The sequence below is a fragment of the Nicotiana tabacum genome, chromosome 5 (genome assembly GCF_000715075.1).
Source record: "Nicotiana tabacum cultivar K326 chromosome 5, ASM71507v2, whole genome shotgun sequence".
Taxonomy (NCBI): Eukaryota; Viridiplantae; Streptophyta; class Magnoliopsida; order Solanales; family Solanaceae; genus Nicotiana; species Nicotiana tabacum.
In genome coordinates, this window is record NC_134084.1 from 117995740 (window position 1) to 118016793 (window position 21054).

At 35.2% G+C, this 21054-nt stretch overlaps 1 protein-coding gene, 1 long non-coding RNA gene and 1 other non-coding gene across 8 annotated transcripts; all 3 read right to left on the reverse strand.

The window, feature by feature from the left end:
* Positions 1-2824: 2824 nt before the first annotated feature.
* On the reverse strand, positions 2825-12751 carry LOC107808683 (uncharacterized). 6 transcript variants are annotated; one of them, XR_001653231.2, is made up of 7 exons: positions 12578-12751; positions 11174-11383; positions 10619-10864; positions 4288-4378; positions 4068-4203; positions 3200-3425; positions 2825-3057 (listed from the first exon to the last, which is right to left on the reverse strand). It is a non-coding gene; the product is annotated as an uncharacterized LOC107808683 (long non-coding RNA). The 6 variants fall into 6 exon arrangements; XR_001653229.2 differs by having other exon boundaries at positions 2825-3425; positions 11174-11366; XR_001653230.2 differs by having other exon boundaries at positions 2825-3425; positions 4327-4378.
* LOC142181412 (U6 spliceosomal RNA) lies at positions 10715-10815 on the reverse strand. The gene has a single exon (XR_012710066.1). It is a non-coding gene; the product is annotated as a U6 spliceosomal RNA (small nuclear RNA).
* A 1173-nt stretch (positions 12752-13924) lies between the features above and the next one.
* LOC142180926 (uncharacterized) lies at positions 13925-14440 on the reverse strand. The gene is made up of 2 exons (XM_075253032.1): positions 14296-14440; positions 13925-14217 (listed from the first exon to the last, which is right to left on the reverse strand). The coding sequence occupies exons 1-2, from the start codon at positions 14438-14440 to the stop codon at positions 13925-13927; spliced, it is 438 nt and encodes a 145-aa protein (XP_075109133.1).
* Between the last annotated feature and the right edge of the window lie 6614 nt (positions 14441-21054).

Sequence of the window (21054 nt, forward strand, 5' to 3'; positions counted from 1 at the left end):
TAGATCTTGAAGTGGAGCAGTTGGATGTGAAAACTGCATTTCTTCATGGAGATTTGGAAGAGGAGATTTATATGAAGCAGCCAGAAGGATTTGAAGTAGCTGTAAAGAAACACATGATGTGCAAATTGAATAAGAGTCTTTATGGATTGAAGCAGGCACCAAGGCAGTGGTACATGAAGTTTGACTCATTCATGAAAAGTCAAACATACCTAAAGACCTATTCTAATCCATGTGTATTCTTCAAAAAAATTTCTGAGAATAACTTTATTATATTGTTGTTGTATGTGGATGACATGTTAATTGTAAGAAAAGACAAGGGGCTGATAGCAAAGTTGAAAGGAGATCTGTCCAAGTCATTTGATATGAAGGACTTGGGCCCAGCATAACAAATTCTAGGGATGAAGATAGTTCGAGAGAGAATAAGTAGAAAGTTGTGTCTATCTTAGGAGAAGTACATTGAACGTGTACTAGAACGCTTCAACATGAAAAATGCTAAGCCAGTCAGCACACCTCTTGCTAGTCATCTAAAGTTGAGCAAAAAGATGTGTCCTACAACAGTGAAAGAGAAAGGGAACATGGCTAGAGTTCCTTATTCTTCAGCAGTCGGAAGCTTGATGTATGCAATGGTATGTACTAGACCTAATATTGCTCACGCAGTTGGTGTTGTCAGCAAGTTTCTTGAAAATCCTGGAAAGGAACATTAAGAAGCAGTCGAGTGGATACTCAGGTACCTGAGAGGTACCACGGGAGATTGTTTGTGCTTTGGAGGATCTGATAAAATCTTGAAGGACTATACAGATGCTGATATTGCAGGTGACATTGACAACAGAAAATCCACTACTGGATATTTGTTTACATTTTCAGGGGGAGCTATATCATGGCAGTCTAAGTTGCAGAAGTGTGTTGCACTTTCAACAACTGAAGCAGAGTACATTGCCGCTACAGAAACTGGCAAGGAGATGGTATGACTCAAACGGTTTCTTCAAGAGCTTGGATTGCATCAGAAGGAGTATGTCGTCTATTGTGACAGTCAAAGTGCAATAGACCTTAGCAAGAACTCTATGTACCATGCAAGGACCAAACACATTGATGTGAGATATCATTGGATTCGAGAAATGGTAGATGATGAATCTCTAAAAGTCTTGAAGATTTCTACAAGTGAGAATCTCGCAGATATGCTGACTAAGGTGGTACCAAGGGACAAGTTCGAGCTATGCAAAGAACTTGTCGGCATGCACTCAAACTAGAAGATAGTGCTACCTCCTCTAGATGAATGAGACTGGAAGGGGAGATTGATGATGTCCATCTCATTGAAGAAGTATTAGGCATGTACCTAATAAAAGTTTCTTTGGTTTGGTAGCCAACCTTGTTGACTTGGTTTGGTTAGGTAGCCAACCTTGTTGAATTAGTTTGGTTTGGTAACCAACCTTGTTGAATTTCTTTGGTTTGGTAACCAACTTTGTTGAATTGTGAAAAGTGTGTGTAAATTGTCAAATAATGTAGGCTTTAGAGAGTGAAGCTTTGGCTATAAAAGGAGAGTCTCAACTCTCATTTCTTCACACCAACAAAGAGAGAAAGAAAGAGTGAGGTTTCACAGACAGGGTATAAGAAAATAGTTTGTGAGGAAAATAGAGAGTGAGCGATATTGTAGTGAGGTGGGAATATCAAAAGAGGGTTATTTCTTTTGAGTGTTGTAGTGGTCTTTGGAATATTTTACTCCGACCTACAAAGTGTAAAATTCCTTACTATAGTGATATCAGTTGCTCCTCTCGGGGCCGTGGTTTTTTCCCTTATTAAAAGGGTTTTCCACGTAAAAATCTTGGTGTCGTTGTTACTCTTTTATTCTTGTTAATTACCGTATCTCGGTGTTACATTATTATTCCGCTTTTATTACCATGAATATTATTTCTTGGGGGTTTATTCCCAACAAAAATTGCCTAATACCTCATAAAGAGACTGCATCTCGTTCCTTCAACCAACGTAAAGGACTCTAACAAACACAACTAGTAGGCCAGTAGTTCGAGTCACATAAAGGTTAGCAAAGAGTACTATGGTCCTTTGGAATAAGGGTGAGGTAAAAAGAAGAAGAATTTGCAGTAGTATGAGTCTTACTCCGACAGTTAAATTACTTTGCGTCTTCTCCATTTTCCTTTAGGATCTGCTCTCGTTTAGTTTATCTATTAATGTTATGCATAAATTATCAATACACCAACTTAGTTCTTTTTTGTTTTTTAGTTCTTTTTTGTATGAAAGCTAGCTTCGTAGTTGACATATTCTAAACTCTAAAGCACATAGACTAGAAGTTGAAGAAAATAATATACCATTGTTATCTTTCTGTAAGTAAAAAAAAAATTACTCACAAATCTTTTCTTGAACATAATTTCAGAACTAAAGTGTGAGCAATTCCAAATCCTATTGAACCAAACTTCTCAAGAACTGACATCTCCAAAGTGCACTCTGGGAAGGCAATAAATGAGCTGTAAACATTCAGAAGAGCAGAGCCATAAACTAGGACTCTTGTATCTACAACTACCCATAACCGCATACTTTCTCAGCAGGAAACAAATGTTTTGTACAGTTCTTAGACAAGTTTGAAGAACATGTAAATGTCTCGTGAAATTAACCCCAAGAGCTGACATGCTGCAACGTATTATCCTGAGGTCCTACAACATGTTGCAGCGGATAAAGCAATGGCTTGTATTCAATAATTATGATGAATACTAGTACTAGTTTGTTTTGTACCGTCTTAGAGACTATTAAGTATCATTCTACCTAATTACCACAAATTCGAATATCCCCTACAAGTTCATTGACTCAATAGAAGTTCATATAAGAAGTTTATTTCAAAAAAATAATCTAAGACAGTAACATTAAAATGAGTTTGCTCCATAAAGATATAGTAGTTCCTTCACCTTTTCATACTGTTATCATCTTACAAATTACCAACCCATGCACGATTATAATTCTATCTTCCACAAAGCAATCCATACGTATACTCGTTCTTCTAAGTCCTGCCCCTACTTTGCATGCGGCGCGGAGGGTTTGTGCAGTCCTCACCTGGACATGCATGCCAGAGTCAGTATGTTTTACAGCACAAGACTTGATGGTACAGCGGGGTTGGTCCAAAGTGACTTTCATGTCAAAGATGCAATATAGACATGTCAAAAGCATCAGAGATACAAGAAGCTTTAGGCAGTACCGGTTGCTCAGAGCTCAAGAAAATGGCAACCAAAGAACCAGAAGCCCCCCAGATCGGTTGCAGTTAAAGTCTCCTGCAGCCAATGTAGGCTCTCTGAGACCCACATTTGACTTCACTTGTAGTCCATTGAGCATGGAAGCAACATCCTCTCAGTACTCACATATCCAGGTTTACCCGAGCATATGGACAACCTCCAATACCTGATACAAAGGTACCCACTGTGACTCTGCCAAGACAAACACAATCGGGAAATTGACAATTAATAATTTGTACATCATTAAAGTTTAAAAGCATATATAAGCATATACTCCTCATTGAAAGATTGTCTTACATGTTTGAATATGACCTAACATGGAATAACAAGATGTTAACTCATATATGACAATAAAAATGCAAATGTTCGAGGATAAAATATCATTGGAAGATTATTTTGCAAAAGCTCTCCAGAAGCACTCCATAAGCAACAAATTGTTGATTATGCTAGGACACACAAAAGTCACCTTCTCAAAACTAGTAGTTAAACAACGGGCCACACTGTATTATCTTTACTTTAGGCAGCAACAGAAACAAGCAATTTTATGAGTTCTTAATTCACTTCATTAGGTAAAATTGTCATCTCGTTTTTCAGTCCATCTGTTGAACATCTATTCTTATTCGGGAATCAGGGTTAAACCCACAAATTGCATAACTATTTGTATGCTTCCGCATTACTAGGATAAGTAATTTGTGGAAATTCAAGGAACTTAAATGGCAAGAATTTCAGAAAAACTATGCTCCCGTACAACTTAGATCAGCAATTCGATAGATAAAAAAAGTCGAGCAACCTAAATACTCCAATATTGACAAACATTAACAAACAGCAGGTTACCTTGTTTTAACATCCTCTACATGCCGTAGGTGCTATAATAACAATTAAGAATACAAAAGAACACTTCTTGTTCGAACCACCCTAGGAGCTTGATTAAAGACCCTCCTTTTTAATCTTTGCCATAGGAATGCTCTCCCTACAATGCCCTCGATGTAAGGAAATATGTCATCACAAGGGAAATGGGAGGGGGGGGGAGTTATTTAGATGACACGATGGCTACCGGAAGAGAAAGAAACTTGAGAAAAAGCTAACTGAACACCTTGCGCAGCAGCTCACAACATATACTCCCCAACACGCTCGACTTCGAATAACTGCAAATTAGAGTGGTAGGTTCTTCATTGCAGAGAAATAAATCACAGAGGAATTTAACAACGAATTAGACATGAATTCCTCAATATTCAAATAATAGCAGGATGCAGAAAAGACATTGCACAAAAGTGGATCACATACCATGTAGCCATGCCTATTTGCTAATTATTTTATGAAAAAACATTCTCGTAACGAAAATTTAATCTCACACTTAGTCCACTAAAACAATGTATGATACACGTATCACAATCCCATCGACATTACCCTCATTAACAGGCCCCTCGCTGCACCCATAAGAACCTTAAAAGGGCTTTCTTGCCACAATTCTAGTTTATGTAGGAAAAATATTTCAAGCAGCCAAATAGATGACTGAGTTCATCCCCAACAAGATTATCTGGTTTATTTAGCTATGAAGGACGAAGTAGTAGAACAAAGAAATTAGATTGAAGGTAGAAAAATGTTCGCCATTCAAACAATTTATTTGAATGACAGGTCAAAAAAAATTCCAGAAATAAAGAAGCATCAAGAATTTTCTCAGTGAAATGTTCATGATTAGTGTGTATGACCTACGATCACTTTTATAATTTGTGTGTTTCTTAATCATTACATTCCCTGCCTATTTCATATGTAACCCAATTTAGATGCATATCCCGCAAATGATTCACTAGTTTTTGGGTCGTCAACATGTTCAGGTCGTAAATTGTGAAAACAAGTATCAAGAGCGATACATTCAAAACAATATAACTATATAGGAAAGAAAGAACAAAATTCCAGGAGAAGCTTTATTGCTGGAACTCTGTGGTTCCTTTCTGTACTCTAACCGTCAGAATTGATCTTTGCAGTATACTGAATCATCTTCCTAGGTGTGGACACTAATTTGCTCTTCAAATTAGACTGTAACTACTTATTTTGGGATGAGATAAGATTTTATTTATACGTTGATATTACAAAGATTGCACTTAAAATCTGAGTAATTACAACATTGAGATTGGTAATAAACTTGTTGAGTCTCTACCAAGAAAGTTTCTTGATGACCTTAAAAGAGTCCAGCATTGCAATTCATGCACCACTATGATGAACTGAAAACTAAACAAAGAATGAGCTTTCAACTTTTCCTCAATATTTATTTTACCTTCAAGCCTAAGAAAAAGAAAAGGCCATGGAATTGAATATGCCTCTAGTGCTCATATTCATGAATATTTCAGATGGGACATGAGTGAACTTCAGAAAAGCAGCAATATCAGATGCAAAATTCAACTAGGGCATAATAATATGCTTATTACCGTCAGCTGAATTTGGGGAAACAGGAAAGTAAAGCGATGAAATAAACTCCGAATAGATTAAGAATCTTGAATAATCTCGTGAGAGAGCACTGCCAACGACGACTGACAAAAAAAAAAATTGGGACCAGAATATCACTGCCGCGTTGAGGCGAAAAAAATTTGGCACTCTGATGTTGAGCTTTCGCCATATAAACTCTGCAAAACTACAGGTCTTGGACGGTGTGGGACTATCTACTGCATATATAGAATATGCCCAAATCACAATAGCATCGAAAGTTGTGTGCTAATCTTTGGAACTTGCCATTTTAAGTGATTAAATGTTTCTGACGATGGAGTACTCTACCCTTCAACTTCTAACTTTGTGCCTTGAAATAATTTTTGTGGATCCAAATTGCGGTATAACCTAATAAGCCCTCGATCGCACATTCATAGAGTTGTCGACCAGAGCGCTAGCAGCGCACAATAGTGGAGTCATTTTCTTCAGAATGACAACAAAATGGTATATCCCAGAAATTAGGATCACCATCAATAAACATTAGTGATTCAACAGGCCTTTTACCTCAATAGTTGCGTCATTTTCTTCAGAATGAAAGGAATGACACTGCTTTGGCATTTGCATATCCATGTAGAATATAATAAATGTTTCCTTGGAGCAAACAAACACATCAACCAGAATTAGCGTGATGGCAAGTCCAAGCATTTAACAACCATAGAATGTCATTATTAAAACTATTTCTCAAAAGAGCTTCCATAACATCTTTAGTTCCCACTTTTTTACAGGAAGCCTCAATATCTTACTTCTGTCCAATTAATATTAGAGCTTCACTATTTAAAGATAACTGGTTACAGTTAACAAGCTTCAGAGCGGTTCCAAGTCTCACGTGTCGACAGTTCCTCATCTAATGTTGAAATAACTCAAGAACAGGACAACACCCTTGATCCATTAGAAATAACTTTTTACACCACAGTTCTCCATACTCCTTTTGTTCCTCCGAAATTTTTGTACTTTTATTACGTAAACTAAACTCAAAACCAAAGTACCTCTTGAACTTGCTCTGCACTGGGCTATCCACCAATATAAAATCAAAGGAGGCAAAATAGCTACTTCCAGAAAGTTGTTTGGCCGCTTGCATCTGCGATACATTTTATGGCACTACTTGTTTTATATTCCCTGGAGCAAGCATCAATATTTGAGATATCTGCAGTTTTATCTTTCTAAGACCTTTATCGAAGACCTTTTGCTCCTTATTTTCCATGATTTCAACGCCAGGAAATTGAGATCTAGAGTAGCCTTGCATTTTCTGTCATTCTTGTATACTCCTTGCTGAGTAATAGGTTTAAATGCTTCTATCACCTTGGAAGTAAACTGCAAGGAACCAAATTTATTGATTGTTGTATTTTGATCCGACAGTGTTTAGCATCATTCCCCTTTTTCTTAAGAATAGGCTCAATTGCCTTGTCCTGTATCCTAGCTTGTTCTACAGCATGACTTAATGTAGAAGGTCGAAACAATTTTACGGACAGCTTAATTTCCTCCCTAAGCCCTCTTATAAAACTAGATAAGAAATAAGCTTCATTCAAAGCAAGATTTCTAACCACCATTTGAGCTCTCAGTGCTTTAAATTCCTCTAAATAATCCTCAACTCTTCACTTCTCAGTCAATTTATTAAAATTCCAAAAACATAGACATTTGAAGTCTCAACCCTTAAAATTTGACCGTTGCAATACAGGCACACTATATGCTAAAATGAAAACTAAAGAAAGTACGATCACTCAATTTGGCTCAACATTTATTTACATTCAAAGAGAAGAAACACAAAAGACCACGCAGGATATACTGTAAGTGCTCATATTTATAAATGTAGACCACGCAGGATATACTGCAAGTGCTCATCTATATACTATATTAAAAGCACGAAGGCCCTTAGCGAAATGTCGTTCGCCTTTTTTACCCTTTAAAAATAGAGTTTACATTGGATAAAATAGTAATTTAATTATTTTCCTAATATGTAGGAATAGTCATTTAATCATTTTCCTAATATTTAGGACTACAAAATCAACTAGGTTTTATATATATTACATCCATCCTTATTAGGAATACGTAGAAAGCCTTAATATTTAATTAGAACTTCAAAAACATTAATATTTTACTTTATATAAATTTTTACACTTAAATAATATATGAATGGTAAGAAAAGGAAAGAATTAAAAAGACTAACGAAAGAGGACGTAACCACTTCGTGGTATTTAGAAGTTTGCCCCTTTGGACGGCGCTAGCATAATAGCATTACAACCAAGAATTAAATCAAAAAAAGAGGACGTACGACATTCTTGGAAGATAACGGAGTAAACTTTTTTTGTATTTTGATTTAGGTGAAATTTTTTTATATATTAAAATACTTTAAAATATACAAGTCTATTGCATTAATAATATATTCTACATTGTATCTTTAACTTTCAAAAGTTTTAAATTAACTATTATAATTATTTGGAATGTTGAGCACGAATCAATAATAAACTCAGAAATTATCAGTTATTCTAAGAAGATAATTTATGAGATCAACTAAATTTTTAAAATGATAAGAAATTAAGTTGAATATAAATGGGTTTCTTGACTACAGAAATAATTATTTTCTAAAAGTGCATTCAAATTTTATACTTTATTTTTGGTATATAGTAGGCAAAATAATCATTTAATTATTAGCATAATATTTAGGAATAGTAATTTAATTATTTCTCCTAATAAATAGGAATATGAAATCATCTCAATTTTGTATATTCATGAAACCTGCCTTATTTGAAAAAATAAAGATGTAAAAACCGAGTAGGAACGTATAGCTGAATGATATACTTGGAAAACAATCTTTGGTCATTAGTTTCTTAGAGGTAATTTAATTCCCTTTATTTATGTTGTTTTTCTTATTTTTTTTTTTGATAAGGTGATAAGGTAATTTCTTATTTCTTTCTAGACTATCATACATCCTATGTTTTTAAGCATAATTAACTTATGAAATTCTTATAGATGAATAGATTGTATTAAAAGAGTAAGTTAGCAAATTGATCAAACTTTTCCCATTAACTTCTAAGAACAAAATTAACTATCACGAGTTTAATATAAAAGACAACAGAAGACTAAATTAATAATTGCAGAACTTTGATAGTTTTACATTTTTTCCTTTTGTAAGTTTAAAGGGTGTTTCGTATTCATTTATTCGCAATACAGTGTTGATGTTCTTTTAATTAAGACGGTCTTTAGAAAAATTTATAACATTTTATTTTTCTGTTGATATGTTTCCTTTGATATAGAGTGTTGATCGTTAAACTTTACATATGGGGTTTAACATTTAAAGCTTGTTCCTACAAGAAGTCACACGGAGTGGACAATTTTAGCATTGGGACTAAGTTATAGTAGAAATAGAGTTCTTAATTGAAGAACACAAAGATGAACAATTGCAGTATTATCAGTCTACAAAATAATAACATATACTAGGATTAAATGAAAAGGAACAACAAAAAAATTCTATAGCTGTTGAGTTTCTCTGACCATAAGGGTCTCTTTGGGGGTTTTTAATATTAGTTTTACATAATTATATTTTTAGTATACTTTTTTAACAATACCAAAATCAACATATTGTAATGCATTCTCCAAGTAGTACACTAAAAAGAACAATATCGAGTTAAAGTATGTTCATTATTTTTAAAAGGACAGAATTCCAGTCATATTGTAGAATAAATAATACTCTTATTCTACTCTTTTATTTTTTAAAAATAATGCCACTTCAAATGCGAGAGTCAAACTTTTTAATCTTAGGTTAGGTTAATTTTAAAACAGAGAATAAACATTAAGTATTTGATTGGCATTTTGTGACCTTCCTCGTGTAAAAGATATTGTTCAATATTCTTGGAATTCGGAATCGTAGTATCTAACCAATATTTTGGATTATTTTTTTTGGTATGTAGAAGTCCTAAAATAATCATGCTTTCCTCTTATTTCTAACTCTCCATTGATACTTCCTTTTTAGGTTCTTGATTGGTTAATGTCTTCATCAACCTAACTATTTGTTGGTAAGTTTCCTACCGAAAATAGAATTCTAAAACTAAATCAGTATAGAATAAGAAGTTGAACACTTCTATTAAAATATCACGATTTCATATTCTTTATTAAAAACTATTTAACATGGAATTATTAATTTAAACGTGTGGTGCTATAGGAAAAAGATACTTATTATCCTTGCGAGTTGAACTCCTCCCTAAAGTCGTTTATGACTTAAAATGTTTCTTTTAAAATTACAAAATTGTATAACAAAAGTACTTAAAAACTTTTATGGAATAAGATAAGAAAAAATGACTGACAGTAGTACTTTATTTTTTTAAAGAATAAATGTGCACTTTATTGATATAGGTTAAATTATTACTGTTAATATATGTGGTCAAGTTGTAAAATTTTAGTAAGAATAGTACTTAAAGTTTTGATGGAATGAAAAAGAAAAAGAAGGATAACATTAAGTTTTCATTCTTTTTAATATCAATGTGCATGTTATTTGTTGTAGATAGGCAAACAAGAGTTTTGATCTTGACGACCGAAGCAACAAAAAGTAACATATATCAAGAACCTCATTTTATCCGGTGTGAATAACATTATTCAGAAGATATATTGAACCAACCACTATATTGTATCAATATTTATAGTATATAATAACGATCATTGAACTAAATGAATATAACATTGTGCTTATTTTGATGTCAACTGCTATTAATTAACTTTTATTGCTTGACGTGGTATACACGTGCAACGCACGTACACTAAAACTAGTATTTATAAATGTCTCATGAGTGATTTTTACAAAAACATTAATATCAGAATAAAAATTACACTAGGGCATAATAAGCTTATCCCCGTCAACTAATTTGGGACAGAAGATAAAAAGGGACAAGGAAAACTTCAAATAGTTTACGAACCTCAAGAAATCTCGGGAGAGAGCATCGCCGCGGCCGACCGGAAAAACTTCTTTGGCATCGGAGTATAGCCGATATCACCGCTGGCGAGATGGTAAAAACAATTCGGACCATTTCTCGATTTGTGCGTGCCATCCTTGCACAGGGCATGCTAATCTTCTCTGTATCGTTCCAATTTTATAGGATGTCCCCGAAGGAACGAACTCCCATGTTGAGCTAGGGTTTTTATTGTGCCGTAAAGCTCCTTCTCTGTTCGATGAGGGAGAAAGAACGTACAAGTGTAAAATACCATTTTGAGTCCTAAAGTTAAGGAACTGAATACTTCCATCCTATTTTAAGAACATTTATTTCAAAATCACCCCTTATGTATTTATTCACTTGATAACGTTCCCTCTGCACTTCTGAAGATGTCAAAATTACCCTCTTTTTCCTACTATTCTTTAACCCAAGATGTTGAACAACACAAGACGATGCTATGGTACAGTAACAGTTGGTCCAGAGGGACTTTCATGTCAAAATTGAAATGTAGTGTAGACATGCCAAAGGCATTAGAGATACCTTAAGATTCAGGCAGTACCAGTTGCTCACAGCTCAAGGGAAACCACAGAACCAGAAGGCTGACCGAAAAAGGTTTGCAAATAAAGTAAAAAGTCTCCAGCCAATGCAAGCTTTCTGAGATCAACATTTTTCTTCACTCCTAGTCCAATAAGCATTGAAGCAACATCCTCAGTAGTCACGCTTCCAGAGGCACCTGAGCATATGGACAACCTCCAGATTCAGAGGAATCCACTGTCAATTGCTAAGAAAAACAATCGACAAATATATTGTACCATATCATTTAAGTCTTAAAGCAAACATATTGCATAAATTCCACATTAACAATTCAATTAAGTGTTTTGCAAAACCTGAGTTTGAAATAAAAAGTTATCTACTCCGATTCACCTCACGTGGTAAACAGATAATTTAAGAATTAGGAGAATCACAGTTAAACCACCACTCTTTCAGATCAAATCATTAAGGAAGGAAGTTAGGGGATTGCGAGGCGAAGGTAAATAGAACCTAATCCAATTTGTTTGACTCGGAAATAACATATGCCATATGATATTAGACATTCTGATGTTATCACAGATACAACAGAACAAAAAACGCAAGATGTTCAAGGATAAAATCATCCTAAAAATGCTTTCTAGGAGAACTCGATAAACAACAAAATGTTGATTACGCTATTCGGACACACAAAAGTCACGTATCTGAGGTGTACCAATTTTCGTCATACAAAACTAGCAGCTTAGACCACAAGGCTGCATCACCGAGACGAGCAATTTATCACTTAGTTTTTTTTTTTAATTTTTAAGTTCAGAATTCACTTAAAGTAGGTAAAATTGTCTTCTCATTTTGCAGTCCATCTGTTGAACCAACTGCCACTATCTTCTGGGAATCAGGGATAGATCCCACAAACTGCATATTCATTTATAAGCTGCCACAATACTAGGAGAAACACTTCTTTTGTAACTTAAATCGCGAGGACTTGAGAAAAGAATCATATCTCTACCTTTCGTACAACTTAATTGAAAAGAATCATTCCTTCGATTGAAGTCCCTTTTTTTCATTTTTGCCATAGGAAGGCTTCTCGCTGCAAGGAAATACTTCACTGTGGTAAACCATGTACTCATGCCTATTTGTTAATTCTGTAATGATGTAATATATCTTTGACTAATTATCATAGGTTATAAAAAAGACACCAAAACAATGTATGATGCAGTATCAGAATCCCATCGACAATCCCCTCATTAACAATCCTTAACTGCCTATGGAGTGGGAATATACCTTATCTGCTCATATTCCTAAATGCTACAGATTTCACGAGTGAATTTCACAAAAATTAAACAGTAATAAGCCTATCGCCATTTGGGGAAACATGAAATTAAACAGAATGATACTAAATCCGAACAGTTTACGGACCTTAAGAAACCTCGTAAGAGCGCATCACCGCCGGAGACGACCGGCAAAAATAACTGAGGAAAAAATTTGAGCCGGAGAATCGCAGCCGGCGAGGCCAAAAAAATTTGGACCATTTCTCGATTTGTGAGCTTCCGCCATATTAAGCCTGACGATATTCAGTTGTGGTCGTTGGAATAGAACCAGAAAAGGGTCTTGTGTTTACTCGTTTAGTTGAGCCCTTTTCTAAAAGCCCATAACGAAATGGGCTGCTTGTGGGCTATACTATACTAGAATAATCTTTTCTCATGGCATTTTGGAGAAAAAATGACTTTTTTTGAGTCATGAAAATAGATTTATTGATACTAACTCTATTTATTATAAAAGTCGAGACACATTTTTCAAGTATGACGTAATTTCTTATGTGATTTTTATCAAATTTATATTCTTTTGACCCAGGTTTGTTCGAATCCTCTAGTATTCATATGAAGTATTATGATTAATCTATCGACAGTAACTCAAAGTTTTTGTTCTGCATCCACAACTTCCTTTGTGTTGTAGAACCAATTCTTTATCTTTCACGCCAAAATTAAATAAAAATATCAGTTTAATCATATGTCATAATTTAGCTCTCTTTTTTTGTGTCATGATTTAGTTGCTATAATTCTGCCTTGTTAGGACTCCTCGCAACAACGAACAATAACGATATTCTTAAAATGAGGTGAGAATATATATGGTTTAATTAATTCCGGTTAAATGATAATATTTCATGTAAAAAGAGTGTGACCCTTATTCCTCAAAGAGTTTAAAGAACTTTTTATTTATCAAATAACTACAAATCTAATAGCCGAATCCCAACCAAACTCAGTTCGTTAAAAACTTCTCCATGTTTTCTCAAATATTTAAAATCCCAGGGCATATCTCAAATGAAAAGAAGACCTAAATTTCTTCATGTTTTCTAATCATGTTGTCACGATCCAGAGGTGGATCTAGGATTCCGGAAGAATGAGTGCACCATTGCTTTTAAGATAAATATTAAGTTTGCTGACATAAATTTTTACAGTACGATAACTTAGGAAGCAAAAAATAATTAGTTTCATTATCACAAAAAAGAAAACATCATCAATTTACAATTGTATTCGACGAGTTTTCATACTTTGAAAACGATATATAATAGCATCATCTACTTATAGTTGCAAATACTTTACGCTCTATATTGCAAATTAAATAACCATTCAAAAATTCTTCACTAATGCTATTACGTAGATCATTTTTAATGAGCTTCATTGAGGAGAATGTTTTTTTCACGATTGCAGTAGCAACAGGTAGAATCAAAGTAAGCTTCACAAGTAAATAAACATGACACCAAGTTTAATCTAATTTTGTCTTTGCCATCACTATAGCAAGATCCTTAATTCCCTTCAAGTTGACAAACTTGTTATCACACATTCGAGCATAGACTAAGAAATTATCAAGCTGAAAACTGAGATCTCGAAGCTTGTTGTCATCAAACTCACTTGGATAATAGTTGGTCAACTTCATTATTCTGTCTTTGTCAAAATTAGCAAATGAATCAACCGGATTCAAGCAAGCCATACCAAGGAGTACGTCACTAGTCACTACATCAAAGCGTTTATTTAGCTCATGAAGTTGCAAATCAATAACTGCATAAAATATTTCCACATTTTGGAAATCATAATATCATATTATGATTCCCAAAATATTTTTGTCACACTACTTACGCTTCGATCTTGGATAGTTTTCATCCATTTTGGGAATCATAATATCATGTTTACCACAAAATGAGTAAACCTTAATCATCAAAGACTCCAATTCACTTTCTCTCATCGTTTGTAATCTTGTCTTTGCAAGGTCAAGCAAGCTCATAGCATTGACGATGTCTTGATCATTTTTTATTTTTTTTATAAAGCTTTGTTCAATTCATTTGTAAGAAGCAACATCTTGAACATCAAGTGCAACAAAAATACAAATTCAAATTCATGAATATTTTCCAAAAGATTTTTTGCTGCAAATCTCTCAAGAGAATGAGAACTATTATGTTGCATATCTTTAAACACATTAATAATCGAAGAAAATATAATCATGAAATTTTCCAAAGTCTTAAAATGGGATCACCAACGAGTATTACCTGGTCGTTGGAGTTCACATTCTTGATTCAATCCTTGCCCAGTAAATATTTCTCCATATTTAATTAATTCTTCCAGCTACTCTACTTGGTGTTGTCGAAGTAATTCCCTGCATTTAAAAGATACTCCAATAGTATTCAATGCATTAGTGACAACATCAAAAAAATTATTCACATCCGGGTAATTTTTTGAAAGAGTTACAAGTGTCAATTGCAATTGATGGGCAAAACAATGTACACGATATGCAGATGGCGCGTCTTTTAAAATCAAAGACTTCAGGCCATTTATTCTTCCTTGCATATTACCAGCACTGTCATAATCTTGTCCATGTAGCTTGGATAAACTTAATGAGTGAACCAAAGCAAATCATTAATTATTTTCTGTAATGATAGTGCAGATGTATCATTCACGTGGACAATACCCAAAAAGCGCTCTATCACCTCCCCACTTTTGTTAGCATATCGTATAACTAGGGCCATTTGCTTTTTATGTGAGATGTCCTTTGATTCATCAACTAACTAATATCCTAAAGAAATCACCATCCAAGTCTTTGATGATAGCTTTAATTGTTTCTTTAGCACAAACATCCACAATATCCTTTTGAATTGCAGGACAAATCATCATATCATTTTTTGGAGTTGTATGTAATATTACCTTTTCCACATCCGAATGCTTATCCCATGAAATTCCAAAAGTTCAAGAAAAAGACCTTTATATTCAGAATATCCACTCTCATCATGACCACGAAATGACAATCCATTTCTTAAGAGAAATTTCACCACATCAACCGAGACATTTAAGCGAATTCGATGATCACTTTTTGCTTTGTCACTTTACTTGTGAAAAGAAGATTGGATTGATTGTTCTTGATTTATCAAATCTTGCATCCTGTTGAAACATTTGTAATGGATACTATTTACTTCACCAGCATGCATTCTAAGTCTTTCCATACCCTTGTTCCAACCCTTAAATCCATCTTTTGTAAATTCATCCCTCGCATTACCACGACTTTCAAGTTCATTCTTAAATAAATAATAACACGAACAAAATGTAGCATCAGCTTTTATGCTATATTCCAATCATTGAGAATATGAACCCTTAAACCTATCCGGATTAAATTGATGCATTTTGTTCCCAAACTTAATTTTAGGGAAAGCATGACCACTCGGTTGACAAGGCCCTTGCTAAATATAGCGTCTCCTGACACGACCTAACACTACTAGAAATCCGATAATTAGCGACCCAAAAAAGAGACCAACGTTGGTCGGTTTAGGCAAATTACCGACCAAAACTCGTCCAAACATGCTTGATCGCTATTTTGGTTACCTACCAAGGTTGGTCGTTTTAATATACCGACCAAGGTTGGTCGCTAAGTACCGACCAACGTTGGTCGCAAAGGTAAAAAGACCAACTGTGCAATTTAAAGGATATACCGACCAACTTTGATCGGTAACAATATTTTAATAATTTAATTTTACCGACCAAAGTTGGTCGATATATTTAAATTACGTTATGTTATTAATTATTAATATTTAAAAATTAGCGACCAAAGTTGGTCGGTAAAGTAAAATATATATTTTTAAAAAAAATTAAAATTTAACCATACCGACCAAAGTTGGTCGGTAAAGTTGAAATCTGGGTAATCCTTGTTCAATAACCGACCAACTTTAGTTGGTAAATTTTAATTTTTAATTTTTTTAAAATTAAGTGACCAAGGTTGGTCGCGAATCAGTAGAATTATTTTTTAATTAGGAACTTCTGGGTTTTAATTTTGGCAGAAAATGCCTGTTTTGGCAGCTACACCACTTGCCAGCATACCAAAATCCCTAAACAACAACACAATTCAATAAATACATTAAAACTAACAAATTAAAGTTCAATAGAACTAAAAAATCTAAAACCAAGTTCAAAATTATTACAACTAGTTCAAAACCGGTTCTAGTTGTCTAGTTCAAAGTATATAAAAGTCAAGGAGTGTTTTTACAACAACAACATCATCATCGTCTGATGAACTTTCATCTACAAGACGATATAGAGAACGGTCTTGTGGAGGACGGGAAGAACGATCACGGGGAGGACGGGAGGAACGATCACGGGGAGGACGGGAGGAATGATCACGGGGAGGACGGAAGGAACACTCACGTTCAAGTCGAGCCTCTAGCGATGACTCACGAGACCGGGGCAAACAAAAAAGCTCCAGTAGATAGGAGAGTTCTGATCTGAGCTTGCATGCCAAGGAACTGAGCATCTATAACCCTTTCTCTTTCCTTGGCCGCTTTTAGCTCGGATGTGAGTTTTGTCACAGTCTCCCATATAGCGGAGAGGCTCTCCTCATCAAGTTGCTCGCCTTGCGAGGAAGTCCCTATTCCTTGTATTCCACACTTATAGTGATGGAATTTCTTAGTAGGAAGCTCGTATACCTTCCCCCATTTTGGACCGCCAGCAGACTCCATCTATATTCTTTCAGAATCCTCGTCCGAAGGTTAGGTTGGCTCGCCCAATTCACCAGCTGGCTGAGTGCTGATGAATTCCTTCACGTTAGTTTGGTAGCAACCTTATATGAAAATTTAAATTGAATTAGTATTTCAAAATTTATATAAAAGTAAATTAAAATACTTAAAGAAAAGTGAAAGCTTACATATACAGTCGAGGCCCGGTACTCGATCCACCTTTCTTGATCCGTCTCTTTCTTCTTCTTTACAATATGCGTCTCCTTTAATAGCTCATCATGGTTCATTGGACGCCCCAACTTCTTTTCCTGAAAACAAATTAATTTAGTTAATAAACAGAATAGATATAGTTTGAAAATTAAAATAATTTAAGCAATTACATATCAATCTTCTTTTTATTATCCCTAGGCTGATCGTACCTCCAGTGTGCAAGGAGCCTCTCTTCTAAGATGCGCGAACTTTCTTTCCTTTTTTGCTCTTCTCTAAGAACTTTGCGGTAAGCCATTGCCTTTGCAAATCATCCCATAAATTTTGAAGTAACCAGTCAGGCTTCTTGTTCTTCTTTATAGCTTCGGAGAAAGTATGCAACAATCGCTTGCGAGCTTTGTGATGGAAATTTGCAGCCACTTCTGCGCTATAGCGGTGTTCCCATACACACTTGATCTATATTTCAAAAGTTAAATATTATATGAAAATATCATAAATATAAATTATTAAACTGCTTAAAAGAACATTTATACCTTAAATTGATTGAAAATTTGCTCCTTCAGCGAGAATGGGGAATCAGTCCAAGTTGCATAAGGGTCATCATAAAGCTTTCTGATGGCTTTGGTGATTATCCTCGTAGTCTTATTACTCGAGATGAACCTGCAATTTAACAATAAAAACACATTAATATCTTAGTAAAAACTTTACAAAACAATAAACGCAAAAGTAACAAATAACTCTTACCCATCACCCTTAGGGACTATGATGATCCTGCCATATCGATCATAATGCACCTCCTCGTCATCATCAGCATCATCGTCCGAAGCATGTACATCAGAGGCATGTGTGGACGGTGTAGGGGGTCAGAGCTACTACCTCGCAGGCGAAGGCCTGAAATAGATGGAGTCGATGATGAAGATGGTTGTGATCCCTGTAACTGCGACATAGCTGGATGGACCCCAAGTGGTTGTGATCCATGTGGCTGTGACATGGATGGATGTGATATAGATGGTTGCGATCCATGTGGTTGTGAGGCAGCTGGACTGTATGTCGGACGTATAGTCCTATGGCCTTGTGATGAAAGACCTGGTGTCTGCACGAAGGTGTAGGGCTCGTGATGCTGTGGCAGCTCAGTATAGCTGTCGGGTGGAGGATAAGACATAGGCATAGGCATAGGCATCTCTGAAGAGGGTGGATCAGATGGAGTATTATTTTCTACCGTCCTCTTTCCCTTCCTAGCCTTTTCTCGACTCCGAGAACCAGTAGGGTCATTGTTACCTTGACCCTTGCCTGCCATCTGCATAATATAATAAATATTTAGATTGAAACATATAAGAAACTAGCTATAAATGAGAGTTATTTAAAAAACCAACTTTTTAAAGCTCATCGACGTATTGTTCCTCGTCCGAGAATTCTTCGTCCTCACTTGTTTGAGCTTCATCGGTTGATTCTTCGCCCTCATTTTCTATAATTCTTACTTCATTTATATCAACTTCTTCCAATATGTGTTCAGGATGTTCCAAATCATTTTCTAGCTGATGGTCCACTATTTGGTGAACACTGGGGATATCGTTTTGATATGCAACATCTAACACATTCTCGACTTCCACCCTACCTACAAGCTTAGTTTTTATTACAACCCACCAATCGGACTTATTCCGCCGCAATGGATAAGGAGCATAATACACTTGCCTAACATTATATGCAATTATGAAATAGCGATCATACTCCCTCGTATGATTAACCTCAATTATGTTGTATTGGTTGTGTACTCTTGTACCTCATGTTGGATTTGGGTCAAACCACTTGCATCTAAAGAGTATCAATTTCTTATATGGCCAACCTGTATATTCTAGTTTTATTATTTCTTTGAGCACACCGTAATAATAAATATCTCTAACTTGGCTGCCATCACCACCTTGAACCCACACCCCCTGTTGTTACTATTTTTATTTTTAGAGCAATCCTCTGTATGGAACTTATAACCATTCACTACGTACTTAGACATTGTTGTGACCTGAAGCCTAGGTCCCCAAGATATATCTATCGTCGTTGTTGTTGTTACCTACATAGTGTTAAAAAAATTCATAAGTTAGCATAACTTACAAATATTATTTACCTACACTGTATTAGAACATTATCAGGATAAACTTACAAATTGTTTGAACCACGTATCAAATTTCGTATATACAGCATCATGGCCAAATTGACCCACGAAGTGACTGTGCCATATCAAATATTTTTAATAGTTGCATCGAGATGTAATCACAACAAATTTTATATTTTGATAACTAATAAATCAATACTTACTTGAGAAATGGTACAACTTGGGGACAATTTAGCAACACATGAAGTGTAGCTGACTTGTACTCCATATCAGTCAAACTTCTCTTACTAAAATCTTTAAAACATCGGCCTGGTTGATTGAATATGGACATTGGCGGATATAATGGATCATTCACACATTTGACTGTGTGCCTATTGAGCCTATTCCTAGAAAAACAAACTAATCTCTGTGATGGATTTCCAGATTCTTTCAGGCAAACCACAAAATGCAATAGGCACTAAGATCTCCATGAAAACATGACAGTCATGACTTTTCAAATGGCTCAACTTCCCTACCTCCATATCTACTTTTTTTCCAAGATTCGACGCATAACCCTCAAGCATCTTCAATTTCGTAACCCAATCACAAATTTGCCATCTTTCCTCCAAAGTGAATGTGTAACTTGTTTTGGGCTTGAACACCTTACCATTATTTTCTATCTTCAAGTATAATTCAGCCCGCCTGCAATATTCTTGTAAGTCTATTCTAGCCTTCGGGTTATCCTTTGTCTTACCTTTAACATCCATCACTGTGTTGAACAAATTATCAAAATAATTCTTCTCAATATGCATGACATCAAGGTTGTGACGGAGAAGATTATCCTTCCAATAAGGCAACTCCCAAAATATACTCTGTTTCGTCCAATTATGAGTAACACTGTATCCGGGGAATCAATAAGGTGGAGCTTCAGTAACTTTACTGAAGTTCTGGACCCTCTCCCAAATTTCCTCACCTGAAAGTACCGGAGGTGGAGAATCATATTCCATTTTATTCTTTTTGAATGCATTTTCATCCTTCTAAACTCATGATCATGAGGCAAACATTGAGGATGACAATCAAACCATGATTGCTTTCGGCCACGTTTCAAAGTGAACGCTTTATTATTTTCCATGCAGTAAGGACAAGCTAGCTTCCCAGCAGTCATCCACCCAGACAACATTCCATACGCAGGAAAATCGTTAATAGTCCACACTAAATTAGCATGCAAATTGTCACGACCCTGGTTCACCAATTGTGAGCCTGTCATGACGGCACCATGTCTTCGCGACTAGGTAAGCCTAACACATTGCGGAATTTAACAGTTCGAAATAAAAACAGTAAACAAACACTAAATAGAAAAGGAAGTGTATAACGATGCCGTTTGGCACATACACTGAATACACAACTCCTGAAAGTAACATCCTAAAACCCGGAATCCCATGGGCAACACAGGTTACAAGAAGTCTAACACTGCTCTAGTCACCAGAATTTGTTTAATACAAAGAGAGGAATCGAAATAACAGCTAACAACTAGGGATGGAATGAGAAAGAGACTTTGTGGATTTGTGGACGTAGCAGATGTATACCTCAAGTCTCCAATAATGCTCCTTG

Excerpts from the sequence above, each read along its gene's own strand:
- LOC142180926 (XM_075253032.1), bottom strand. The coding sequence starts at position 14,440 with ATGAGCTTGCTTGACCTTGCAAAGACAAGATTACAAACGATGAGAGAA. Across the intron at positions 14,218-14,295 it reads AAACTATCCAAGATCGAAGC|TTATTGATTTGCAACTTCAT; the intron begins GTAAGTAGTGTG and ends TATTTTATGCAG.